The sequence below is a fragment of the Pezoporus wallicus genome, unplaced genomic scaffold (genome assembly GCF_028554395.1).
Source record: "Pezoporus wallicus isolate ANWC-B61680 ecotype Strahan unplaced genomic scaffold, APGP_CSIRO_Pwel_v1 contig_4816, whole genome shotgun sequence".
In the NCBI taxonomy this organism is placed as follows: Eukaryota; Metazoa; Chordata; class Aves; order Psittaciformes; family Psittacidae; genus Pezoporus; species Pezoporus wallicus.
This window is the reverse complement of record NW_026640990.1, coordinates 1,415,854-1,439,642: the sequence shown is the minus strand read 5'-3', so window position 1 is coordinate 1,439,642 and position 23,789 is coordinate 1,415,854. Positions and strand designations below refer to the sequence as shown.

The 23,789-nt window shown below is 43.5% G+C and overlaps 1 protein-coding gene across 1 annotated transcript; it reads left to right on the top strand.

Moving 5' to 3' along the window:
* Positions 1-6,226: 6,226 nt before the first annotated feature.
* Positions 6,227-22,952, top strand: SNCG (synuclein gamma). Its single transcript, XM_057421610.1, has 5 exons — positions 6,227-6,794; positions 11,824-11,865; positions 12,725-12,852; positions 21,519-21,596; positions 22,730-22,952. The coding sequence occupies exons 1-5, from the start codon at positions 6,674-6,676 to the stop codon at positions 22,748-22,750; spliced, it is 390 nt and encodes a 129-aa protein (XP_057277593.1). The 5' UTR covers positions 6,227-6,673; the 3' UTR covers positions 22,751-22,952.
* Positions 22,953-23,789: the final 837 nt, after the last annotated feature.

Here is a 23,789-nt window from a genome sequence, read left to right as displayed (position 1 = left end):
CTGAAAAATAGAGGATAAAATCTCTTTAGGATTTTGAAATGCCTTGTTGTTAGAGGCTGTGAATTTATATCTCCTTATCACTGGTTGGATCTGCACCCTCTCCTTCTGATTGCTCCTCCTTTTGCTTTGTGGAAGAACCTATTAAAATGCAGAAATGCCTTTACCGACCTGTGACAGACATTGCTGTGTAAGAGCAAGTAAGCACTATGGCAGCAACCGTGGACTTGGGGCAAGGTAGAGAGATATTTTGATAATTCGAAGGGCAAACCTGCTTTCTGTTGTAGTCACTTCTCCAGGGAGATGAAATCATAACTTCTGGAGTAAAGATTGAAAGAAATAAGCAACTTCCCTCTGTTCCTTCCTGCTGTTTGTATTTCAGAACTGTGTGCATCCTGCTATAATACATGTTAATGTGTGAATATTTTGCATCATGTTTCACATATAAATGTGCCTTTTTTACAAGTAACTAGGATTAGGATGGATGTGACCTAAGCATTATGTTTGTTTACTTAATAAGACCCATTATTGGGAAGGAACTGGAACAAATGCGAGACAAAACAAACACCAGGCTTCTAACTTGAACCGCTGTGTGATCATGGCTTGCAGAAGAGCGACTTTGCGCTACAGATATTGATGTTTCCCACTTGTGATGTACTTTCAAACCCTTTGGACCTGTCTTTCAATATATACCTTTCCACTTAGTCTTAACTCATCCGTTAAATCTTTATTCTTAGAGATGTGATACCTCCCAAGTGGTGGGGCAATGTTTCTCTGCCATCCTCCTGGCTCAGAACATCTGCTGCTCCTTCAGGTGCAAGGACCCATTCTCTGTGACTTTGTAATGGTACTGCCTATGAGAACAGCAGTCAGGAGGCACAGATTGCTCAGCCAATTGCAAGTTAATAATTTGCCATGACTTTCCGGTAGCAGTTATGAAAGATGTTAAAATATTGAGCATGCTGTTACAGATGTCTCCTTCCTTGTGATAGGCATAGCGTAGGATGCTGCCATAAACACAGAGAATGCGTGAATTGTTCAAAGGACCTTCCTTATTAAACACTAGTTAAGGCTTCTGTCTAATAGGTGTTCTGATTTGGGGTGCCTGACTAACACAGGTTATACTGTTGGTTCATAACATTAGATTTATTGTCAGACTAAGCTGTAAGTTTTCTTACTGTAACATCTGTAGAGACATATCTGTGAGGAGTGTATCTATTAGGAGCAAGATACACCACACCTTTGCCTCTCTCTTTTTTGACCTAGTGCCTCAGCACAGAACCAGGGAAAACAGACACAAGGTCATTTGCTGCAACGATTTGCTCACTGCTTTCTGAAGTCAGTCTCTTTTAGGAGATAGATACCTCCTAGGTGAGAAGGGCAATTGTGCACCAACTAAGATCCGTAAGTATCTATTCACTCTTCAGTTGCCTAGTTAAGGCTTGATGTAACATGGGTCTGAGTACCACAGCTATAATGGAAGAGATAGGTGAGAATAATCGAATTTAAAACAGTTTGTGAAATTATTTGGAAATAGGTGTTACTCCAAAAGCATACTTGAAACCGTATCAGTAAATAACGTGATAATAGTGGTGTGGAGATGGTTGGAGCTCCCCAGAAACTTCCCAGAAGTTTCTAGCAGTTCTCAGAACATTAGCCAAAAAACACCCTTCCCACTTGCTCTTTATTTTGGCAACTGAATTTGGCAGATGACAGCTACTGTTCCCCCACTCTTGCTCCCCAGTCATTAATGGCTTTTTTTTTTTTTCCTGTGCCCTAGTTCAGAAAAATACTTTTTTCCCCAGGTATTTCTGAGAAATATGTCTTCAAACTCACCTTCAGACTTGAAACTGATCTTGAAAGAGCTGATATTGCCAATTACACCAGATTCATCACTATGCCCTGGGATCCTGCAGATAACTGTCAGGACTGTTCTTAACTGGTTGAGTAATTATAGCTATTTCCATGAAACACGGCTCTTAATACTCCCCCCACACCCAATGTTGCCTACTCTGAGAATTCAGTGTTCCATTTGCAATTCCATAATCAAGTTGTAAGGTACCAGCACTGTCTTCTGGATAATCTGCGTAAGATGCAAAAACTCATCTTGGCCCCCACTCTTTCTGTAGAGTCGGAGCCCTGCAGCTACAGTTGGATGGGGTGACCACACAGCAGACAGTGCCAAACAATACACTTAATAAATGGCTTGTACAACTTGGAAAACAAATGCCGTGGCTATTGCAGTCAGTGTCTCTCTAGAGAAAGAGCCCTTAGAAATTAAATTTTCAATTAATAGATTCAGATTTTTTTGTTTATTCCTTTTGTATCTTCCCAGATTCACTGCCTACTCCATAAGCTCTTGAATTCTAGACTTAAATTCAGAATCTGTGTATTTAGAAGAAGAAAAAAGCTTCAGAAAAATGTTTAAAAAGCCGTGTGTTGCTTTAAATTCATATATTCCAGCTCCAAGCCTCTGAAGCAGACTGAATAACTGAAAGAATTTTATGTCTGGGAAGATGAATAGCACAGTTTTGTTGATAGCTGCACAGCAAGGGGGTAACTTCTCATTAGGCACTGGGTTTTAGATCTGGAAAATGCTGTCTCATTCCCTGCCTGCTGCTGATGGATGCACGTGTGTGTGCAGCAGCTCCAGGGAAGGGGAGCATGGGGAGAGGAGTGTTGGGAGGGGGGCTGCTGGGCTAGGAAGTGATCTCTTTCAGGGGTCTGTCCTTCAGAGGAAGAAGATGAATTCCTGTTGACTGTATTTTTATTAATTTGCTCAAAAGCTATCAATGGTATTCAGTGGCAGAGATCAGTCACAACAGACTGGCAGCGCTCTGCTTGATGCTTGAAAGCATGCCTTGAAAATGGCTCTCCCGTCAGCCTTCACCTATTTCATTCTCTGGCAGAGGAAAGTACTCATTAAGTATGCAAACGTACATGCAGGGATTCAAGTCCTAAACTGTTTTTGCCAAGAGGATGTCAGACAACTGCTTGTTTTTAATAGGGCATGAAAATGAATGATCTGAGACAGTTCTCCTCTCTGCATTTTGAAGTTTTCCCAAACAGGGAGAGAGGGAGGATTTCTGTTTATGTAGAGCAAGGTTTGATCCTGTTAATGTTAGTATTATTCTCCATACAAAAACTTCCTGAACAAAGGATATTTACCAGCCACAAAAGCAGTCTATCTTTCCTTTCCTTACCTGTCTTTTAAACATCATACGTCATTTAAATACTTCAATAGAATGACTAAATCTCACTCCTTTCATCCAGCAAGATGCCTTTGTCTGCTGTTACGTTTCCAGTGTGAGTTCATCATTAAAGGGCAAGGTTAAGGTTTTGTGTGCAGAGTAACTATCAACTAGGAAAATTAAAGAGGGAAGAGACACAAATTAAGTAAAATCCAATTTTAATCTGTTGCAGACACAAAGATGATGATGGCAGAGAAAGGGAATCTTGATTTCTGCTTTGCATTCTTTTCTTTCCCTTGCATCTGTGCCTTGGAAATAGGTAGTCTTGAGTTAGACTTGTCTTGCCTGTGTTCCAGAATTACTGTCGGTAATTGCACAGACCTGCTTCCAGGTATTAGCCACCAATACCTGGAGAGAGATTTAGGCGCGTGGGAGGAAGGGAGCTGCACCTTTCAGAGACCCTCAAGAAACTGCAGTGTTACACAGCAAGAGACCCGCTATGGACAAGCTGGGGCAGACAGAAGTCAGACTTTAAGTGACCGGCAGTTGAATGGTTTGTCATTGCAGAAGTCAAGACGAGGCTTCCTTTTGGTGTTATACAGATCAGTTGGATGTTAGATACGAGTTTGTTTACAAAGTGATCTGAACTAAACTCAATAGAAAAAAAATGGGAGCTTTATGTCTAGCTTAACTGACTTCTCCCCAGTGTCCCATGGTAGATAGCAGAGAAAAAGATGCTGCTGCTGTGTGAATTAGGAACTTGGGTTCTTTGAATTGCCCACTGGAGGGGCTTCTCTTTAGCTGCTGATTATGTTATCTAATGCAAGGGAAAACCTTTTCAGGCACAAGTTGAGATCCTAGCAAAACCTTAAAGCCAAGATTGATTAAGCTAACCCCTGTTTATTAAGGTTCACTTGAGGCAGGGTTGACAACCAATCAGGGCTGCATCCTCTGCTTAGAATAGAAATAGGGTACCACAGTTGCCGTAGGGTGGCAAACGTTCAGGAGCTGTTATTGATGTTTGCACTATATAGCTCTCCTACTATGTTGTCTTGACTCCAGAGCTTTCCTAAAAGAGTTTCAAGGTAAAACAATGCCTCTGCAACTGCCTACTGCCTTGGGAGGTATCCCGCAGCATTTAAATGCCTCTTGTGAGCTCTTCCTGAAGGTCACTGGGAGAGGAGAAGGCAGGAAAGGAGTATCCCACTCGAGTACCAGCTAATTCAATCTGGTGATGATTCATGTTTCATGTCCCAGGATGGTTTGATATTTCATGTATTTGTTACCTTTTATAGCAATGAAAAATATGTAGAAGTCAATTGTCCAAATCACAATGACAGAACAATAGCTTAACAAAATCAAAATACACTTCTCACTCAACCTTATCAGCCTAGTCATTCTCCTGAAAATACCAGTAAAACCCATACCCTGGGAAGCTCTGTGCTCTGTTTTCATCAGCTTTGAAAGCCTAGTGAAAAAGCAAAATGGGCCTTGTAGCAATTCTCAAAAATAGTAAATTCACTTTTTACCAAATGTAGTAAAATCAAGACTCCTGCCCTGTGCCTGTTGAAATCAATGGGAGTCTTGTGACTGACTCCAAGAGCGTTTAGGTTAAAGCACTGCTTGTACAGCACAATAAGATGCAGATGTCTACAGTTTTAAGAAATGAGCACTAGCTGTGCACTTCGGGCAGTGGTCAATCAGCCTCCTAATGGAAATCTTGAAAGGTGAAAAGAAAAACCTTTTTTCACTCCTTGCTGCTACAGTCTAGAACAATGAGAGCTTCAAGACATTGGTGTGTTGTGGTGGCCTTCCTCTGAATCTTGCACTTCTTAATTAACAATTGATAAATGTTCAAAGATTTGGTTCCTCTACATTCAAATGGAAATTTATTCTTCATTTATGAGAAAGGAGATTTATTTGTGAGAAATATCACGAAATCTGTATATTGTTTTCCAGACAAGCAGTTTTTCCATTGTTTCAGTGTGGGGTAAAAGACCCACTCCCAATACCTAAAGAAATATTCTTAGTTCCCCAGTAAGAACTATGTGTGTGTAGTCATTTTTATTCAGACTTTATTTTCTGCGTAATCATTCTGTCTCTGAGACTTCCAGGCTGACAACTTGTGACAGCAGTGGTTTACAGACCACTACGCTTTGCGACGTTAGGGTTTACTGCCCTCCCACAATGCAGTTGAATCTCTGAATTTTGCGTTCTGTTTGCCTGGCAAGGAAAAGTAGCCAAAGCTGGTCAGGGTTTGTTCTCAGCGGCCGCATGGCTTCCATAGTTTCCGATATGGCACTATCGAAACAGAAGAAATCACCTTGTTGAACCAACAATCGCCTTCATGAGTGCTTGCGCTGAATTTCAGTTTGCTATGGGAATGAGAGCTGATTTTGGCCACTCGGGGTCTAGTTCAGAAAACAATTTAGCTTGGGTTCAATTTTAAGCACATAGGGATATCCAACTGTGATTAATGATCCTACGCTTCGGTACTTTTTTCCTAGCAAGGCCTTGAGGCTGGGTGGATCCTTTATGAAGACTGTTAAGATCTTCCCAGCCATTTCTCCACAGGATGATTTCCACAACCCACTGTGCTCTGCAGCACAGACCTCCAACATGAGTGATGGCATCAGTATAAAATGTCGTCTCACTCTGCAGAGGCAGAGCAGACCTCAGTCTGCAGCAACTCAGAGGAACAAATAGGAAACAGGATTTCCCCCAACAGGCACCTGATTTTTCAGAAATGAACGGGATGTGCAGCCGAGCAAAACCCATAATTCATGCTAAGTGCCTTCAAACTTGACAAACATGGCAAGTGGGACTTCTAGCTCGCCTCACTTGAGCTCCAAGGGAAATTGGTTCCCTTTTTCCCTCTGTATTTACTAGAAATAACGTTCTTGTAACTGTTTTGTGCGGGGTGGGTTCTGGTAACTGCCAGAGCAAGAAACCTGACCTGGTTTGTTTCCTTCCAGTTTTACATGCTCTCCAGCCTCTGGGAACCCAGGAGCAAGCTTGTGTTTGCCTCCTGCTGCAGCCTCTGGAGATGCCCTTTCAGGAGCTTAGCTCTTCAGATAAAAAGTCCCTCTTCACATGAGAGCATCCTTGAATGAGAGCATTGCAGAATATTTTAAAAGCTCTATCTGTCTGGAAATTTTCCAGACAGTCCTTTACCTACTGGTGTCGTTGTCCTCCTCTCCCCCTTCCCTCTTAAATCTTCACAAGCATCTCCATATCATTAATATTTCAGTATCAGCTGTTCACAGGTATTGGCTACACTGCAGTGCACTTCATCAATAAGAGACAGCAAAGGATGTGAGGTTTGCCACACTGCCTTCATCCAGCAGAGGAGTAAGAGCAAAGGCAGAGACTGGCAGAGCAACTGAGTATTTGCTGAGGGTGAAGCTGCAGTCCCAGTCTCGAGGTGCTTTTTGCTGCTCTCCCTCACTCAGATCATCCAGATAATACTCTATCAAGCAACAAGAATGGATGTCTTTAAGAAAGGTTTCTCCATTGCTAAAGAAGGTGTGGTAGCTGCTGCAGAAAAGACCAAGCAGGGAGTGACAGAAGCTGCTGAGAAGACTAAAGAAGGGGTGATGTATGTAGGTAAGAGAGACTGTTTTCAAAATGTATTTTGAGCAGGAACTGCTGTGTAGATTATCCCTGAGGATGTCTGGGGGAGTTATACTGTGGCTAAAGCTTGGGAGTGAACGGTGGGAGGTCTGGATAGCATCCTCAGCTCTGTCATAGAGTTGCTGTGTAAGCTTGGAGTGCCACATCCTCCCCGTGCCTCAGTTTCCCCAACCATTGATTAGACAGAGAAACAACCACTACTTCAGGGGATGCAGAACTAATGCAATGTTAAGGAGCAGATGCCCAGCTGGACGGTTTCTGTTATGACTGCTGGTTGTTTGCAGGGTGAGTCATTCACTCTCCAGGCATCAGAGCAATGCTGGTGTCCGCCTCACCTCCACGCTGTGAGAGACATGCTGAGGAGGTCCCTGAGAGAAGCCAGCAGGGTTATTAAGTGGGCATTGCAGGATGCATCTGTTTCCCCACAAATATACCACTTTATCTTGAAACCCTCCTCTTGTTGACTGACGCATTAACCTTGCTTTACAAGAGTTGCCCAGATTAGTTTCGCCCAAAGGATAGGATCTGGAAAACAGCATGACTGATGTCTTGCCTAGAGACCTCCCTCACAGTTAATGTGCTGTTTCAGAAACCTCCCTTTTCAAGGTCACCCTCAAAACCCACTATATCCACTGTCTTGCACATGCAATTATATGGCTGGATGGTCAGATATTCCAGATAATGTAGAATCTATGAAGTCTTAGGTTCTCAAGACTGATTACCTCACTGCTGATTACTGCATCTCACATAGCTTTTTATGTTTGCTAGGTATGCGAGAGAGGGGGTGTTTAGTGGGAAAGTTTGCATACAGGCTCTTCCTGCTGTTATGCTGAGACATCCATAGCTGTACATAGCTACTGTATTTGAAACACCTCTCTCGACAATAGCTAGAGATACAAATTTGTACATTACAAATGAAATACCAATTTTGTGTAGGAGATCTGATAATGTTTTCATCCTGAAATTTTAAATACTCAAATACTGGCATGCTGTAAATGAACATACATAACAGTTCGCATTTCAATTTGAAGCTGACTCGCAAGACAAAAAGGTAAATAGCATCCATGTAAACAGCTGAAACACCAGCCTGCAAAACGTCACACCTAGGTGTCAAATCATGTCATCACTCCTGCTCCAGTTGCTTCCTGATTTGGGGGTGCCAGACGGGTTATTCTGAACCTTTATACGTAATTCCTCGCATCTCTGTTCAGTGAGCTGGTACATCTCCATACTCTGGCCTGGGTTTCAGTTTTGCACAGCCGTGAGGTAGAGTCTGCTTATGAGATCCTAACCTTTTCAATGAGTTTTCTAACAACCTTCTTAAAACCTAAATCTCGGAATGAGGCTCCAATAAGGATCAAGGTGAAGATTCAGTGCTTTCTCGTCCTATTTTTTTGATTTGGCTTGTTCCTGCCCTGTCATGCACTGCATATTGCTTTGCCTTGGCTGATTCAGTTCCTGTTGCATGCTGGGGAATGCTCAGCCCTTTGGAAAAAAATCAGTCTTTCACAGGCAGGATAAATAAAGGCCAGATGCTGATTAGCTCAGAGAATTGATTTTTAAGTAAGAAGAGGAAGTGGAAACCAAGTGTATCGATTAAAACTGGAATGATAAGTGTGTTCATGCTGCCTTTTCTCACTGTGCCACATGAAGAGTTAATCACAGACCTGAACTGTTCCTTCCCTGCTTCTTCCTTTGCAGACCCCTGTCCCAGCAGCTTGGTCTAGAGTGTTATGTGTTGCATCCTGAATTTTTGGATGCTAGGAGAAAATAATACTTGTATAAAATCTTGAGGGTCTTTCCAGAACGTCAGGAAAGGGAGGAAAAACCCCAAAGCCTAGGATGGATGAAGTGGATCCTTGACTTTCATTCAGGTTTGTGTTAACTCACTGCTGACTCTCCGAGGAGGATTCCAGATGTCTGGACACGACTACAGCACCCGATGAGTCACTTGCTGCCACCCCAGGAGAACAAGATGATGCTTATTCAGAAGCATCCGCCTGGAGCAGACAGCATCACCAGGGTACTGCGGCCACCTCATCCCTCCCCTCTGAGCCACGCAGGTTCAGTTCCCACAACCCGTGCCAGGGCTGGAGATGCCTTCCTCCTGTGCTAACACTGCAGTGTGGTTCACAGCTGAGCTGGTTGGAGATATGGCTGTTGCTGGGAGAGTCATGAGCATGAGATGCTTCTGCCCCACCACGTGGCTTGCTGAATAGATAGGGTGGAGAAGAGGATGCACAAAAGGAGAGAGGGAGAACTCCTGTAGCATGAACCACCTTTGCACTTAGTAAAAATCACAGTCTGCTCTCCAAACTGTAACGGCCTCTGGGTATACCGAACTGGCATGTTAATGTGTGTCCAGCAGCTGATTTGATGGGATGTCTTTTTTTATTTGGCTTAAATAGGGGGATAAGTGGTGCTGAAGTTAATGAAGTTAATGCAAAGCTGCACCAGAGTATTGAGTGTAAGGTCATTAGTACCCTTTAATACTATAATTCAGGAAGCCTCAACAAAGAATACATTTCTAGGTTTCCAGAACAGCTTTCAACCACACATGTTGCAGAAAGCCCCAGGGCACCAAGCTTTACATAAACAGAGTTTCTCTAAAAAGAATGAACTCCCACAGGACTTACAGCACATCAAAATACTCTCTTCTACCATAAACCTTTTCCCACTGCACAGCGCTCCACCACCTTGGTCGCACCCTTGGTATACCAAAGCTCTTAGAGGTGACTCACAGAGCTCAAAAGTTCATGCATCCTGTCTCTTTTAATTCTGTGTACACAAGCTGCAGGCAAGGACTAATGAGTGAAATGAGATTGAGCATCAGTTGATTGCTTTCTGATTCAACGGATTCCGGTGGCTGGCAAGGGTATGCACCAGAAGGTCAGGTTTCATGTGGTGAATAATGGATGCTGAGCCTGAGTCATTGGGTGTGGTCAGGGCTGTGGATTAGGAAGATGAGGCAAACTCTCCCCAGGCTGGAGCAGAGGCACTTCCCAGTGCCACCGCTTCTGTTGTGAAGTGGATGCCAAGGTGTTTCTTCTACCTGCATCCCTCCTTTTTGGAACTATTGATGTTTTGGAACATCAAAAGACATGTCGCCCACCCACTCACCCTGAGAAGGAATTGAGCCCAGATAATCATCTTAAATCAAAAGTCTGGAAAAAAATACACAGAAGTACACCTCCTGTCTCACTAAGCATGTTTACTGCAAAACTGAAACATATGCAAAGGTCAGTACAGCAAATTATATACTTTGCTTGCCTAACAACTGCTCTTTGACCAAAAAAAAGAGCAAAGAAGGGCTAAGCTTGAACATCTGTGTCTGATGTGAGATGATCTTGTATGTCGAATCAGTACTGTGGCAGACTTTGGTTGGAATGGCACTGGGAGGGAAACTAAAGCAAGATGGTGTCTGAATTGAACTGTGTACATTTGGCCCGCTCAGAAGTTCGTGTTCATGGCTTGAGACTTGTATCTGCTCTGCTCACTGCTGTGCTCCTGTCATGTATGTCTATCATGGGCATCATTCTTCAGCCCAGTTTACAGCAGTGCACACCTATAGTATGCATCAGTAGGAACTGCTGTTTAGAACAGTAACAAGTATAAAGACTTCATCTCTTCAGTTTGAACACAGTCTGGGAGGGTGGAGTGAAATGTTGATAGCATTATTGCAGTAAACCAGCTTTGTTCCGCCCAAGCAATGCTTACAACCACCAAAATAAATCAACAATTGAGAATTACTTTCAATAGTGCATAACACGTATCGAGCAGAACAGAACTGGGCTGGATCTCTTGTTATCAGGGTGCTGCACCTGTTTTGCTTTTCAGTCTGTCAGCAAGAGCGAGATGTGGTTTGTAGCTGATTTATCCCACCACACCCCTGGATGCTCTGGTACCCCTGGAGTTAAAGATCTGCCTGACTCTTTATTTCTATTGCTTTGACAGTTGGCCATAAAAATCCTTTTATTGTATCAGTACAGGAAGTTGGAGCCTGTATATGTGCAGACGATTTACAAAATACAGTAAAGTGGGACCAGTGGAAGCTTTTGGCATGTGTTGGTTTAACTTCCAACAGAGATAAATTTGATCCTTTATTTTTGTAATGTGAAAAAGTATCTAGTTACTGCAAGGGCTGCCTATTTACCATATGATTTAACCCACTATGTGCAACAGTATATAAATAGAAGGGATGCGTAGCAGGTCACTCCAAGCATGGAGGAAAACTGCAGAGATTAATTATTCCTTAAGGGCTATTTGCATTGCAAACTGAATGCCTTCACATCCTGTTGATCTTCGCATCCTTGCCTTGTGAACAGCAAGATAAATTACAGTGTAAGCATACATATGGTATACTTCATAATTTTGGGTTAAAAACATCTGCATTCTGTTCATCGCTGTAGCAGGCACTTACAGCTTAGGCTGAGGCACTGACATGGGAATCTAGTAAGTAAGTACGTAGTAGGTGGTTGGTTGTTCTGCAAATTCAACCTCAGGTTTCTCCAGAGTCTTTATTACAGGTACAGAATGAAGCTTTAAGTGTCCACTGTAGTCAAGTATCCTGCTGAAAGGCACGGAAGAGTCACGGATGTGATTCCTTGTCTTGAAAGACTGACGTAGGTGATATTTCACCAGGTGACTTAATATACATTTGTGTTTACAATTAGCTTAACATTGATTTACCTCCACTCAGTTCTCCTTGTCATTTTGGAAACATCCCAGGGACAATTTTTCATACTTCAGCATGGTATCATCAAGAAATTTCAGGTCTAGGCATCTCCAGACAATTTGCAGTTGAAGTTGTCCACCTATGACTTTACTGGGGAAGGGAGCTGATCCCATCTGCTGGCTCTCCAAATTGTTATGTCTTAACAGGAGGTGCTGGTAGCACCACAGCTCCCCACTGCACCTCGTAAGAACAGAAAGCCATCCATGTCCAAAAACCAGGGAGTTTTTTGCCAGCTAGCACTGATGGGCTGTGTGTTTCCTTTCACAGGTACCAAAACCAAGGAAGGCGTAGTGCAAAGTGTGACCTCAGGTAAGACTGCAGCCCTGGGAGAGACGCGGAAATCTGTGATGGTCTGCTGGACCTCTTGATGAGGCCATCACTCCTGCCAAATAGAAGGTCTCTGGGGGGCAGCAGTGATCTGCGTGACCTTCCATTTGATGAATGGAGGATGTTTTCCAGGAGTGATGGTTCAGGGTCTGGCATTTGCAAGTGCACGTGGATGAGAGAAAATATTTAATCAGTAGAGCAGGTCAGAAAACATCTGACAGATGTTGCTTGTCAGATTCAGATGGTTCACAGCAGTTTAGACATTTCACAATGTCAAGGATGCTGCCTAGCATGCAGAGAGGGTCCTGTCAGGCTAAAACTGTTGTCTTTGAGACACTCCTGACAGGCAGTCCCAGAGTCAGAGACCCAAAGAGATCCTTCTAGGTATCCCGAGCTCCCAAGGCAGGGAAGCTGAGTGGGCTGCCTTCAAGAGAGATGAATGGATCCTTTCACTAGAGAATTTAATGATTAATTTAGTTTTTTCCCCAGGTGTATTAAATCCAACAGAAGGTGCCCTGATAGAGGTAATGTGCCGTCTGCAACGCAAAATACCTTATTTGCACAAATGTCTCTTAGTATATCACAGTGAATTTTTCATTCTCCAGTTGTCTACAAGGCCTGGCAAGCTGCAGAGCTGCTCTCTGAGCAGCATTTTGAATCAGGCAAAACCCTCATGTACATAATCTAAATTCAGATGTGATCTCATATAAAAGAAAACAAAATAGGGACTGTAGCAGGGCCAGTTTCTTCTCTTACCTCAGTACAAATGTTTATTGTCCTACTGAACTTGGCAGCCTTTTGGCAGTGCCTGGCTCATTGACTTTCTGCTTTTGTTGCTCAGTTGCTGAGAAGACCAAAGAACAGGCCAACGTGGTGGGAGAAGCTGTAGTAGCCAGCGTGAATACAGTGGCAAACAAGACTGTAGAAGGAGCAGAGACCATCGTGGCCACTACAGGAGTTGTGAAAAAGGTGTGTTTGTTTCTTCAGCAGTATTCAGGACCAAAGAGACATCTTTGGATTACATTTAAAATATAGAATCATAGAATGGTTTGTGTTGGAAGGAATCTTAAAGATCATCTAGTTCTAACCCCCCCTGCCATGAGCACATCTCCCAGTAGACCAGATTGCTGAAACACTTGCAAATGATGGTTTTACCTATTCAGTGAGAGGTTTTCAGCAATGTCTGCTTTGATATAATGTTTAATATTACTGTATAATGCTAACATAATCCCAGAATCATTTAGTTTGGAAGGGACCACTTGAGATCATCTAGTCTGACTCCCTTAGGGTAATGAAAGCATGTTGCCCAGGACTTTATCTGGTTGGGTTTTGAATATCTCCGCAGATGGAGACTCTGCAATATCACTGAGCAACCTGTGCCAGTGTTTGACCACTCTCATGGGAAAAAAAGTGTTTTCGTACGTTCAGATGGACATGTTAATCAACTCATGCCCATTGTGTGCTGTCCCGTCAGCAGGCACTGCTGGCAAGAGCCCAGCTCCCCGTTTTCTGATCAATGTAGATAAGCATTCTTCCCAGGGACTTGAGTAGAAACCCGTCCAGGCTGCAGTGGGCATGTGGCCAGGGTCAGAGCTGAGGGACGTGTGGGGTGTGAAGGAGCAGGAGCAAAGCCTTGCCCTCACACCTTGACCCCGGCCCAGCCACTCTGCAGGCAGCAGAGGGCAGCAGCAATTCAGGCAGGGAGCCTGACCCTCCTGCTCTGCTCTGGGCTCACTTTGACAACTGGTTCATAAAGGCCATGGGACACAGATTGTGCACGGGTTAAACCAGATTAGGAAGAGGCATCTTCTGTCCTCCAGCCTAACTAACCTTGACAAACTAGGTTGCTTCAAATGAGGGTTTAAAGGGGATGTGAAGGAGCAGAACAACCCCCTAGATGAAGGCAGAGTTGATCATCAGAGAAGATGCTTTTACTGGGGGGTAACAAACCACAACCATTTGTACTGTACTTGAGACTAATATTTGGCAGTTCTTTGGTAAGCCTGGCTGCATTTCCACTCTTCAGAGAGCTGTGATCAGTGGTGTTGATAGCGACATGAGGTAGATGAGTCACGGCAAACCCAAACCCAGAATCAAAGCGGTGAGGTTGGCCAAAATTGTTTTAATTGTTCACACAGTTTGCTGATGAATTTCCTGACCTGCACGTAAACACATTGTGATATGAAACAAAACTTCTACACACCATATAAATCCTGAGAGAATAGGCTGACAAAAAAGACCAGCAGCTACGGATGACGCAAAATGTTCTCCTGAAAGCATGTGAAATCAGCAGATACAGACGTTGTGCTAAGCCCTTGGGATAAATTTAATCTCTGTTCCCTTAGGGAGCAGCAGTTAGGCTGCAGCAATGCAAACAGTGATTCCTGATTCCATGGGGCCAGACACCCCCCTTTTACCTCTTGACTGACTGGGTGCAGGGTGGCTGACCCAGGAGACCTAGGAATTTGCTGATGGTAGAAATCCATCCTCCTGATACCAAATTGTCTCCCTTTCTGGCAAGGACTGAGCAACAGCAACAGTCTGTTTTGTCCTAAGTGAGAGCCCCCCTCAAAGACTGATGACTTACAACTTACAGGTGTTACTTTCATACCTCAAACAGGTCAATATTATCTGCTTTTACCCTTGTGCAGGTAAGCCCTTCGAAAATCAGAGATTCTTTCACCCTAGTAGTGGTTCTGGGTTATGCAGGCTGCAAGCAATATACAAAAGCTGTGAGTTTTCCAGCTGCATCTGAACTGTCATTCTTACATCTTCACTGATGTCTGTCTGCTTACTATTAAAATGGGGACTGATCAAGAAATAAAGACGTGGGAAGTGTCATGTGCCAAAGGCCAGAGTAAATGAGGGAGACAGGGAATGGCTTTGGATGGTGTTATGCTAAATAGCAGAGGTGGGCAGAAGAAGGAAAACAGGAAAAACAAGGCCAAAGTAGTCACAGGAGAATGAAATTAAGGAAAATGTTTGTGTGAAAGAGGGAGGTCATCTACTTTACTCATTTCGTTCAATTTAGATAAGGAGTGTGAATCTCATAGCCATCCTTACCATACTTCATCTGCTAGATACCTTTCAGATAGCAATAACACGGAAGATTGAGCTCCATATGCACACCAAGTGCATCCCAGCTGCTAAAGGTTAATTGCCTCAGAGCCAGAGCTGCTCTGGAGGGAGGGCCCTGAAGGGAGTGGAGGGGTCGTGTTGGGCTCTTAGCACCAGCTGTTTTCTCCAGGTCTGCACAATTTGCTAATGGAAAATATAGCCGGAGGCTGCCAAGAGCAGCACCAGGCACCATAATGCAAGTGAGACACCCATTGGAGATATACTGAGAAGAGTGATAAGGTATAGCAGTTACCTGTTTAAAAAATCAATACCTTCTGTTATAATCTCACAATCATGGAATTATACACAAGCATTTCAGCCCCTGAAGTTTCAGAGAGCTGTTACATCCAGTCCTGAGACTTGTTCATGCTCCACCCTGTCCTCCTTCCATCTAACTGCAAAGAGCAGTTTCTAGCATCTTATTTATGTTTTCAACTGTCTCCAGTGTTGTTTCCTGCTGACTTTATATAGGGGTGTTCAAAACGCCATAGAATCTTTGTGAACGCATGACACTGAGCACTGCAATGTAATGATTCAAATCTGGGGAGTTGAGTGGCCTAGGAGGCATGTCCCTAGCTGAGCATTCCCAGTATTAATATCAATTACAGAAAGCTTGTTGACATTTAGTCTGTACGTTTGACAGCTGGGGTCAGTGGCAGGCACATACTAGCAAGGAATGGGGAGCTCTTAAGGATTCTGGATTAAGTTTGCTTGGGGCAGCAGCCGCAGGGTGGTTTTGCTCTGCGGGTATATCAGATGGTGACCTTGGCCATAGGGAAGAATTCATCCCTTTTGCAGGATGTGGCAGGAACTGAAATGTGGACACGCATGGACAACATTAGTTGACAGGTCCTTGCTGTCCTCAGTGGGAGCACTTGGAGCCAGGTAGAAAGAAACAGGGTTGAAATAACTCTATGCCTGTGGAGGGGTGACGAGCGTCAGATGAGAGCAACCTCAAGTAGTGTTGGCATCACCTAGTAGGGCTTTGGCACTAGCCTGGTCACTGCTGTGTACAAGAAAGTATTGGTTCATTTAGGGGACTTTTTAAGTATAAACTAAAAGGTATGTAAGTTAGGAGACTATGGACCCTCCACAATTTTTCTGATATGCAAAGGAATGAGACCCATCAGTAATCTGTTTTGTCTGTGGCTCTGCAATCATCCCAGTCCCAAGGGGGAACATTAAGGGATTTTAGTGATATAACCGCCCATTAAACATCCCTGTCTTAGAAGAGGATTAATTCTTTGTCTACATGACACAGCACAAAGTTTGCTGCATTGCAGACACCACGTGGTTGGGAGCAAGCACATGTACATACACACGCATACACACTCACAACATGTCCCCTGGGGACTGGAATAATTTTCCCAGTAGCTGATGCTTCCTTATGCCCTCTACCTAGATCTTCCCTTCAATCTATTTGCCATGTCAGTTTTTGTATGGTTTAGTTGTCCGTTCATGGCTCTGTTGTTTTGAATTGGGTTTGATCTTTTTTTGATTTCATTAATTCTTTGAGCAGTTGTGAGCTGTGTGCAACTGCTGGGCGCATTCACTGCATCATGTTGTTTCTGTCTGCGCTCGATCTAGCGCATGTGTACCGCACCCGTGCCACAGCTTATCGCTTTCGTAACAACTGCACATTTTGAATATGAGCGGTTGATGTACATATTCTGCTCCCTTAAACCCTGCAATGCCACCAACAGTAAGACAGTCACACCGAAGGAATTAGAAGCAGAAACTGATGAGTGACCTCCCTATTTAAGTTTGTTTGGACAGGGCAAGTGCCACTAGGAGAGAGTAACCAAGGGTAGCTGAGAGGCCACCAAGAGCAGAGCTGCTAAGCAGGAGAAGCAGGGAAATTGACAACTGCACTAGCTTACAATTAAGTAGACTAAATAGTTGAAACTTTTCTCCTTTGTATGCAAGCTTCAGCCTTTGTGTTCAAGCTTCTTCACTGATGTGGTGTTGCATCCCAGTGGTATCCTTCAGCATCCCATGGAGCAGGGGAGACTGCAAAAGCAGCGTGGCGTGGCGTACTCTGCCTACATGCACTTTTTCTGTGCTTCCCTCTGGCTCATCAGTGCTTCCAGGTGTACGTTTTTCACATGGAGGAGAGCTGAGTTAGAGGCAGTGGTGAAGCCCTAAAGTCTGCAAGACTATGTGTGCGCTTCATGGCTAAAGGTTTGTGCCACAGCAATTCTGTAGGATAATAAAAGGATAAGCATTATTAAATACGTATTGTTTGTAAAAGCAGCCCCAGGAAAAACCCTAAGAGAGTCTGGCTATGAACTGGATGAAAACAAAGCTACCCCAAGAGTCCACCAGGTTTGTACTGTAAGACGGGAATCCCTCGCACCCATCTGTCTGTCCTGTCAGTGGGTCCACTCACTTTAATCATGGGTTGACCTCTTACTCAGAGCTGTCAGCATCACTCAGGGCATGTTCAGCCCGAAACCCATCCAGGACAGCCCGTCCATAGGACCTGTCAGGTTGCCTGAGGCTTTAGAAGGGAGTGGTTTGGGGATGCTGCCAAGTAGCATTGCTTTTGCTCCAACGCCCAAGGTCAAGAGCACTACAGGAGGCTGAACCTTTCTCTGCCTTATGCAATTGATGTCTCATTGCAGGCTGTTAAATTTGTAGCAGATTAGGTTTCCAGTGAATCTTTCTGGTTGTATGGCCTTAAAATAATAATAATAATAATAATAATAATAAATAATAGAACAGCGAAATCTTGCTTGCCACTGAATTTGTTGAGTTTTTGATGCATCCAGCATTTAGACTCTGCATGCTTTCTCTGTTAGATAAGGAAGATAATCCTGATAAGTTTATCTCAGAATTTTGGGGGATGGTAAAAAAAAAAAAAGATCACTGGCCTATAACCTGATATGGATAAAAATATAAATTCCATTTCATGTATGGGCTTGGCCAGCAGTGCATACGATGCATTTGCTGAGCTGAAAAAGGGAATTTCATAGAATCTGTGAAATAGAGAAATCTGAAGAATCAAGGTGTAATTATTTTGTTTGGGAGAGTTTGGTTTTTTCTTTTTTTTTTTCTTTTCCAAAATCTGTGGACTTTTCAAATCTGTTTTTAAAAAAGCATATTAAAATCCCTGACCCCAGGAGCCTATAGTGCACTCTATGTAAGACCTCTTAACATTGCACAGGAATATTTTTATAAATGGCAGGTCCTCACTTGTTGAGCTTTTCATTAGCAACACCTGAACATGTAACTATGTTTCATAACCTTAGTGAAATATTGTATTTTATATATATATATATATAACCTTATATAGGGTGTATATTCTATTTACAAATAATTTATACATATATAAATATTTTAGAACTTGCATAGTATTGCTGTAATATAATTCCTGTAAAGACTCTAAGGTCTTACTTAGCTACTATGTTAAACTACTTTGGTTTTCTCTCGTCTCTAGCCAAAATCACACACAAACACACACACACACACACACACACACACACAAAGTTATTGAGAAACCAGCCCATAATAAACTAAATTTTTTTTTTTTTTTTCCTTTTAAATGCTTTTTCTAAGACAATACATAATTTTGGAGGGGGGGAGGTGTGTGGAAATCTGCTTGCTGTTTAAGAGCAGGAGAAGCATTACTAATTAATTCATGGTTGCAACATGCCTTTCCCTTAGAACATTTTATCCCTTTTAATGAGGAGATGAGCACTGAAAGGAATGGCACAGTTGCTGCTGTCCTCCAGAGAAGCTGGATTTTCAGCCTTGCTTTCTTGCCCAGCATCACACTGCGAGTCAGTGCTACAGCTGGGGTCAGTACCCAGGAACTTATGGCTCTTTATCCGAAGTGAAGACCCTCACATCACATGGTCCTCCTCTGTATGTTGTTTTCCTGGCTAGTCATCAAAATCCCCAGCCAGCTAACACCCAGCTGAAGAATGCAGCCCTTCCTCATCTCATGCTCACTGTTTTTAGCAGGGTGGGAAGCGCGTGAGAAAAAGGCTGTGAGACGACATCCCTAACAGAGCCTGACACCTCTTCATCCTGCAATTGTGCTGGTTCCTCCAACACAGTTTAGAAACACACTCCAGAAGCATGGTTGCTTTCCTTTCTGAAAATAGACGGATGAGTTACTTTCATCCTTCTGGAGCAGAGTCTTGGCAGAGAGCACAATTTAAGAGGTATAATAAGCAGAACAGTAGCTGAACCAGGGATTCTTCAGCCCACCCATCCCTCGTGGATGCAGTGTCCTGAAAATAGACCTGAAGAAGGATCCTCTTTTCCATGACTATTTCCCCATCTACCGGAGCTGATCTGCCTGCTCACAGGAAGGTGGTCATGCCCTGTAGAAAGGTGAGGTGCGCTGCACTTGTCCTTGTGCTCCTATGAGCTGTCCTCAGTTTTCCCAGTGCAGCTCAGCACCTTCAGCAGTCACCTCTGATTCACCTTCATGATTTCACATGGAAGCTGGAAACCCCATGTGTAAAACACCTACAAATTGCTTGCTCTTGCAGCTGTTGTCATTGGCTTGCACTGCAGGTTTCTTTTCTTTCTACCTAACCATCAAAAAAAGGCATGTAAAGCTTCCAGACACAATTTGAGGCAATTTACATGCTTTGACCTAGTGTGCATCGTTAAGTTAAAAGGTGTAGCCATTTTATACGGCCCTGTACACATTAAGTGTTTTAAAGCCATAGACAGGATCCTGTGGCTGGATCAACCTCATAGAGTAGTAAGCTCTGTTGACATTGTCCTGTTGGCAGCAGGAGAGTTCACTCGTTTTGGACAGGCTCCATCAGACTGGGGGCCTCTCCCGAGCAGCCTCTGATCCCTGCTGCACTGGGAACTGGAGACCAGAAACCAGTCTCCATGGTGTGCATAATTTAAGGTTACCTGGGCTTTCTTAACACGGATCAGGTTGATATTAGCAAGAATCATTTCAGACAACACCACAGTGCAAATTAAGGGCATGTTTCTTAGGGGAAAAAAAAACAATCACACTGTGCTTTTCATATGGAGACACCCCCAGTGCATGGCACGCTCTTTTAACAAACTAACTGATTCTCAGCAGGGAGGTGAAGTGAATGTCTGGAGCTGCAACAGACTTCAGTACTGGGCTGCAGCTCATATTTTGGCCATCGTCTTTCTTTGGTGGATTGATCCCTACAGTAGTTTGCATGGACAGCAGGAAGCCTATGGCAGTATAACCAGGTTACAGCTGTATCTCCTGGCTCCCCTTCCTGCCAGAAATGGATCTGAAGTCCAATTTCCATCTTAAATTTTCATGGGACCTACCTTATATCTATGTAACGGTGAAATCTGTCTATTTTTGTCTTCTTATTTCACATCACTTCTTCTTCCCTTATTCAGTCCCAAAAGTAGCAGGGGTGTTCTGCTGATGAGAGCAGTTGTGACTGGACAGGAAAATAAGGACATGTGTGAAAATGAAGAGTGGATTTCCCCAGAACATACAGAGCATAAAGTTCTGCTCACAGTAGGTGTGACAGGGACATTTGATTTGCACTGCATCAACAGCAGCACCAGGGAAAGCAGTGGTCTCATGTTTCCAAAATATTGAAATTTAAACGGAATATTTCCCTTCCATGCAAAACTCACTTTTTCTTCACGTAATATATATGTATTAGGTTCCTTCTATGGTGGTCCTGACTTCATGTAGGAAAAGAGTAAAAATTCGGGGATACTGCTGGGCATGTGTCCTCAAAGGGAACAGAAGCTTTGTGACTTTAGCAGAGTTCCCTTGGGGCTGGATAATAGAGGTCCTGATATTTCTGTTTCTCCCTGCTCTTACTGATTGATTCCATAGAGATGCATTCCTGCTTTCTGCCCATCCCTTGTGCACATCCAGGATGATCAGGATTTTGTCTTCTCTTGTCATGTGGCCAAATCTCATTTAAAGGGATTGCCTGGTAACAATCTTTTTCTGTTCTTTGAATAGGAAGGTAACTGAAAGATATGGGGAACTATCTAAAAGAGCCCAAAGTGCTCATGAAAAAGCTTGGACTTCAAACACAGAAAAGCTTATCCTTTGATAATGACAGTTTGTCTGAGGCAAGACATTAATGCCACCATAATGCTCTTAGATCTGAAATTAGTATTAGTCTATGCAATGAGTGTTTAGGGTAAGTAAAATAATGTGGGAAAAGCGAGGCTTGATCTGTTGTACTCTAGGTAAATTTATTTGTTCCTCACAAATTTCTTCACACTGAAAAAGTTAAAACTCTGGTCTCGGTGACAGGAAAGAAAACCTCTGAAAAATAACTGATTTTCTGTATGAAAAAGACCATAAACCAGGTTGCAAGATACTGAATTGCTTTTCCATAGACATCTGCTCTAACAAGCTGCATGAAAATGGATTTTGAGCAATATTTGTTATCTATTAAACCCAGTATTTTATCTGTGTGTATAATGCTCAAACCCATGTTGCACAGTCTGCTCAAATGGTCTCTCTAAGATCAGTGGGATGACTCTGTGTGGCAGTAAGGACAAACATCTCTCTTGTGACTTGGCAGGAGGACCTGGCTCCACCACAGCCGCCGGAGCAGCCGGAGGTGGCAGGAGACGTGGCAGGCACAGGAGGCGGTGGAGAGGTAAGGTGATGCCACGGCCAGGACTTCCCACAGTCCCTGGGCTCTCAAGAGCACACATGGGCTTTTTCTGTGTTCTTCCCTTTGCCTTCTGTGGTTATAGAGCTGCCACGTGTGGAGCCCGTCAGTATTCCCGCTTTCATGATGAAAAACTGAGCTCATCAGTTTTCACTCTTGCTACTTGAATTTGGGGACCAGGAATTTGCCATGAGTTACAGACTGGACAGATCTGCTGCCTGCTTTGGTCTGATTTTGATGTGGGGTGGAAACACACATATAATACTTAATGCTTTTCTATGATTTTAGTGTCACATGGAATAGTTTTTTCCTGGTTGCAGCCATGCTTTAAAAGAGCTTTAGAAAACAAGGTAGATTTTTCTTTAGGTTTTCCTCTATTTAAATTGATTATTTTATTTTTTTACCTATTCTACCTGTAACATCTTTTTGAAGCCCTGAGGCAAACGTCAGTCTCTGGGCCAAGCTCTTTCAGCTCTTGAACAAGGAAGGACAACCTCTTATCAGCCAACCTAGATGCTTTAAAGGGACAAAGGCTTCTCAGGTGGTATTCCCTTCACAGTTTCAGTCCTAAGGCCTTTGGCTACCCATTCCACAAGCCCTGCAGCACTGCATGCACCCAGTCCACAGTTTTCAGATTCTCTGAAATGACAGTTTTCATGGTACCTGAACCTCCCTGAAATCTCAGCTTGCACCTACCACCCTCCACCAGCCATCATCCCCTCTGCTAACAGTCCCCAAAAGAGCCCTGCAAATCCGATTGACTTTACCTCTGCACAAGTTCTAACGTCAGGCTGTCGGGGCGGGTGGTAGACCTGGCAGCAGAATGCTGGATGCTCCTGCCAGGGGCAGCCCTGCCCTGTGCTAACTCAACTTCCACTGCATATAAAATCACCCTCTTGTTTTCCCTGGAGGTCTGAGTTACAGCGAGAGTTTGTCTGGTTCCCAGAAGGAATGGATAATTCATTCGTTCTCTGCAGCACAGATGGTCCTCATTGTTTTGTAGCTGTTTGTGGGGTTTTATGTAGTGACTACCATCACTGATTTTTCTCATGATTTTATTTATATATGTTTTCCACTGAAAATATTTAATTTCTTTTCCTGTTTGTCTTCTCTCACAGGGTGAAAACGAAGGCAATTAATCAACTTAGGGACTTCTAGCTCAAGAGATGGCATTCCTAGAGCATACCTGGAAATATTAGCTGACACTACAACAAGAAAATCCTGCTCACTGTAGACAAAAATATTCAGCTCTGTAGTCTTTCACTTGCTTCATAAACCAATTGTACACCATATATAAGCCAGACCCCCCTGATTGTAAGTGAAGTGCAGGTGTGTACCAGGGTGCGTGTCTTCTCTGCTTCCCAGCCCGCTTGCTTTGAGTGTTTTGGTCAGGCTCACTGATCTGTGTCTCACGTCTGCCTGCACTGGCACTTGGGATCTCTAGGTATTGCCAAAATATTTTTTTTTTAACTAATAAAAAAGTGTTTGAACAAGTTTTTTTTTGTTTCATTTGCACATTTTAGATCCTTTCAAACTGATGAACTTTTTGGATAGAAGTGTGGTATGAAATACACGGATCTCAGGACTGTGAGGGCTTTGGATTGTGATGTAAAAGATAGGGGATAATGAAAAATTGTGTTTCTGAAGTCAGTGGTGTAAGTAGGCCAGCTTTCTGTCTCTTAGGGCTGAAACATAGAGATCTCACGTTTTAAATACTCCCCCGTGCTTAAGAGAGAGAGTGTGAAAGGGGAAATTGGGAAAAAAAGAGGTTTTTAAAAGAATGTGTAAGTCACATCGAACTTGGTTAGCATTTGTTCTTTGCTGTTCATTCTGCTTGCACCAGACCATGAAAACTTCGTCCTGACACCTGGGTGTAACGAAGGGCTGGGAGGGAACTAAAGAAGTGTGATAGGCACTGACCTGTCAGATCAGAACTGCAGTAGTGCTGGCAGGGGTAGGCAGGCTTGCTGTGAAACGTGTAAATTCGGTAACAGGTGCCAACGGAGAATTACCAGTGCCACGCCAGCAGCCAGGCTGGTATCGGTTACAGCAGTCAGTCAGCCTGCAGATAAGCTGCTGAGTGAGAGCTGTAGAGACCTTCCACATTCACAAACATAGAGAATGGGAAAATGCTGCTACAAGGTCATTGCTGTGTCTGCTAGTGAAGCATGGGTTAAA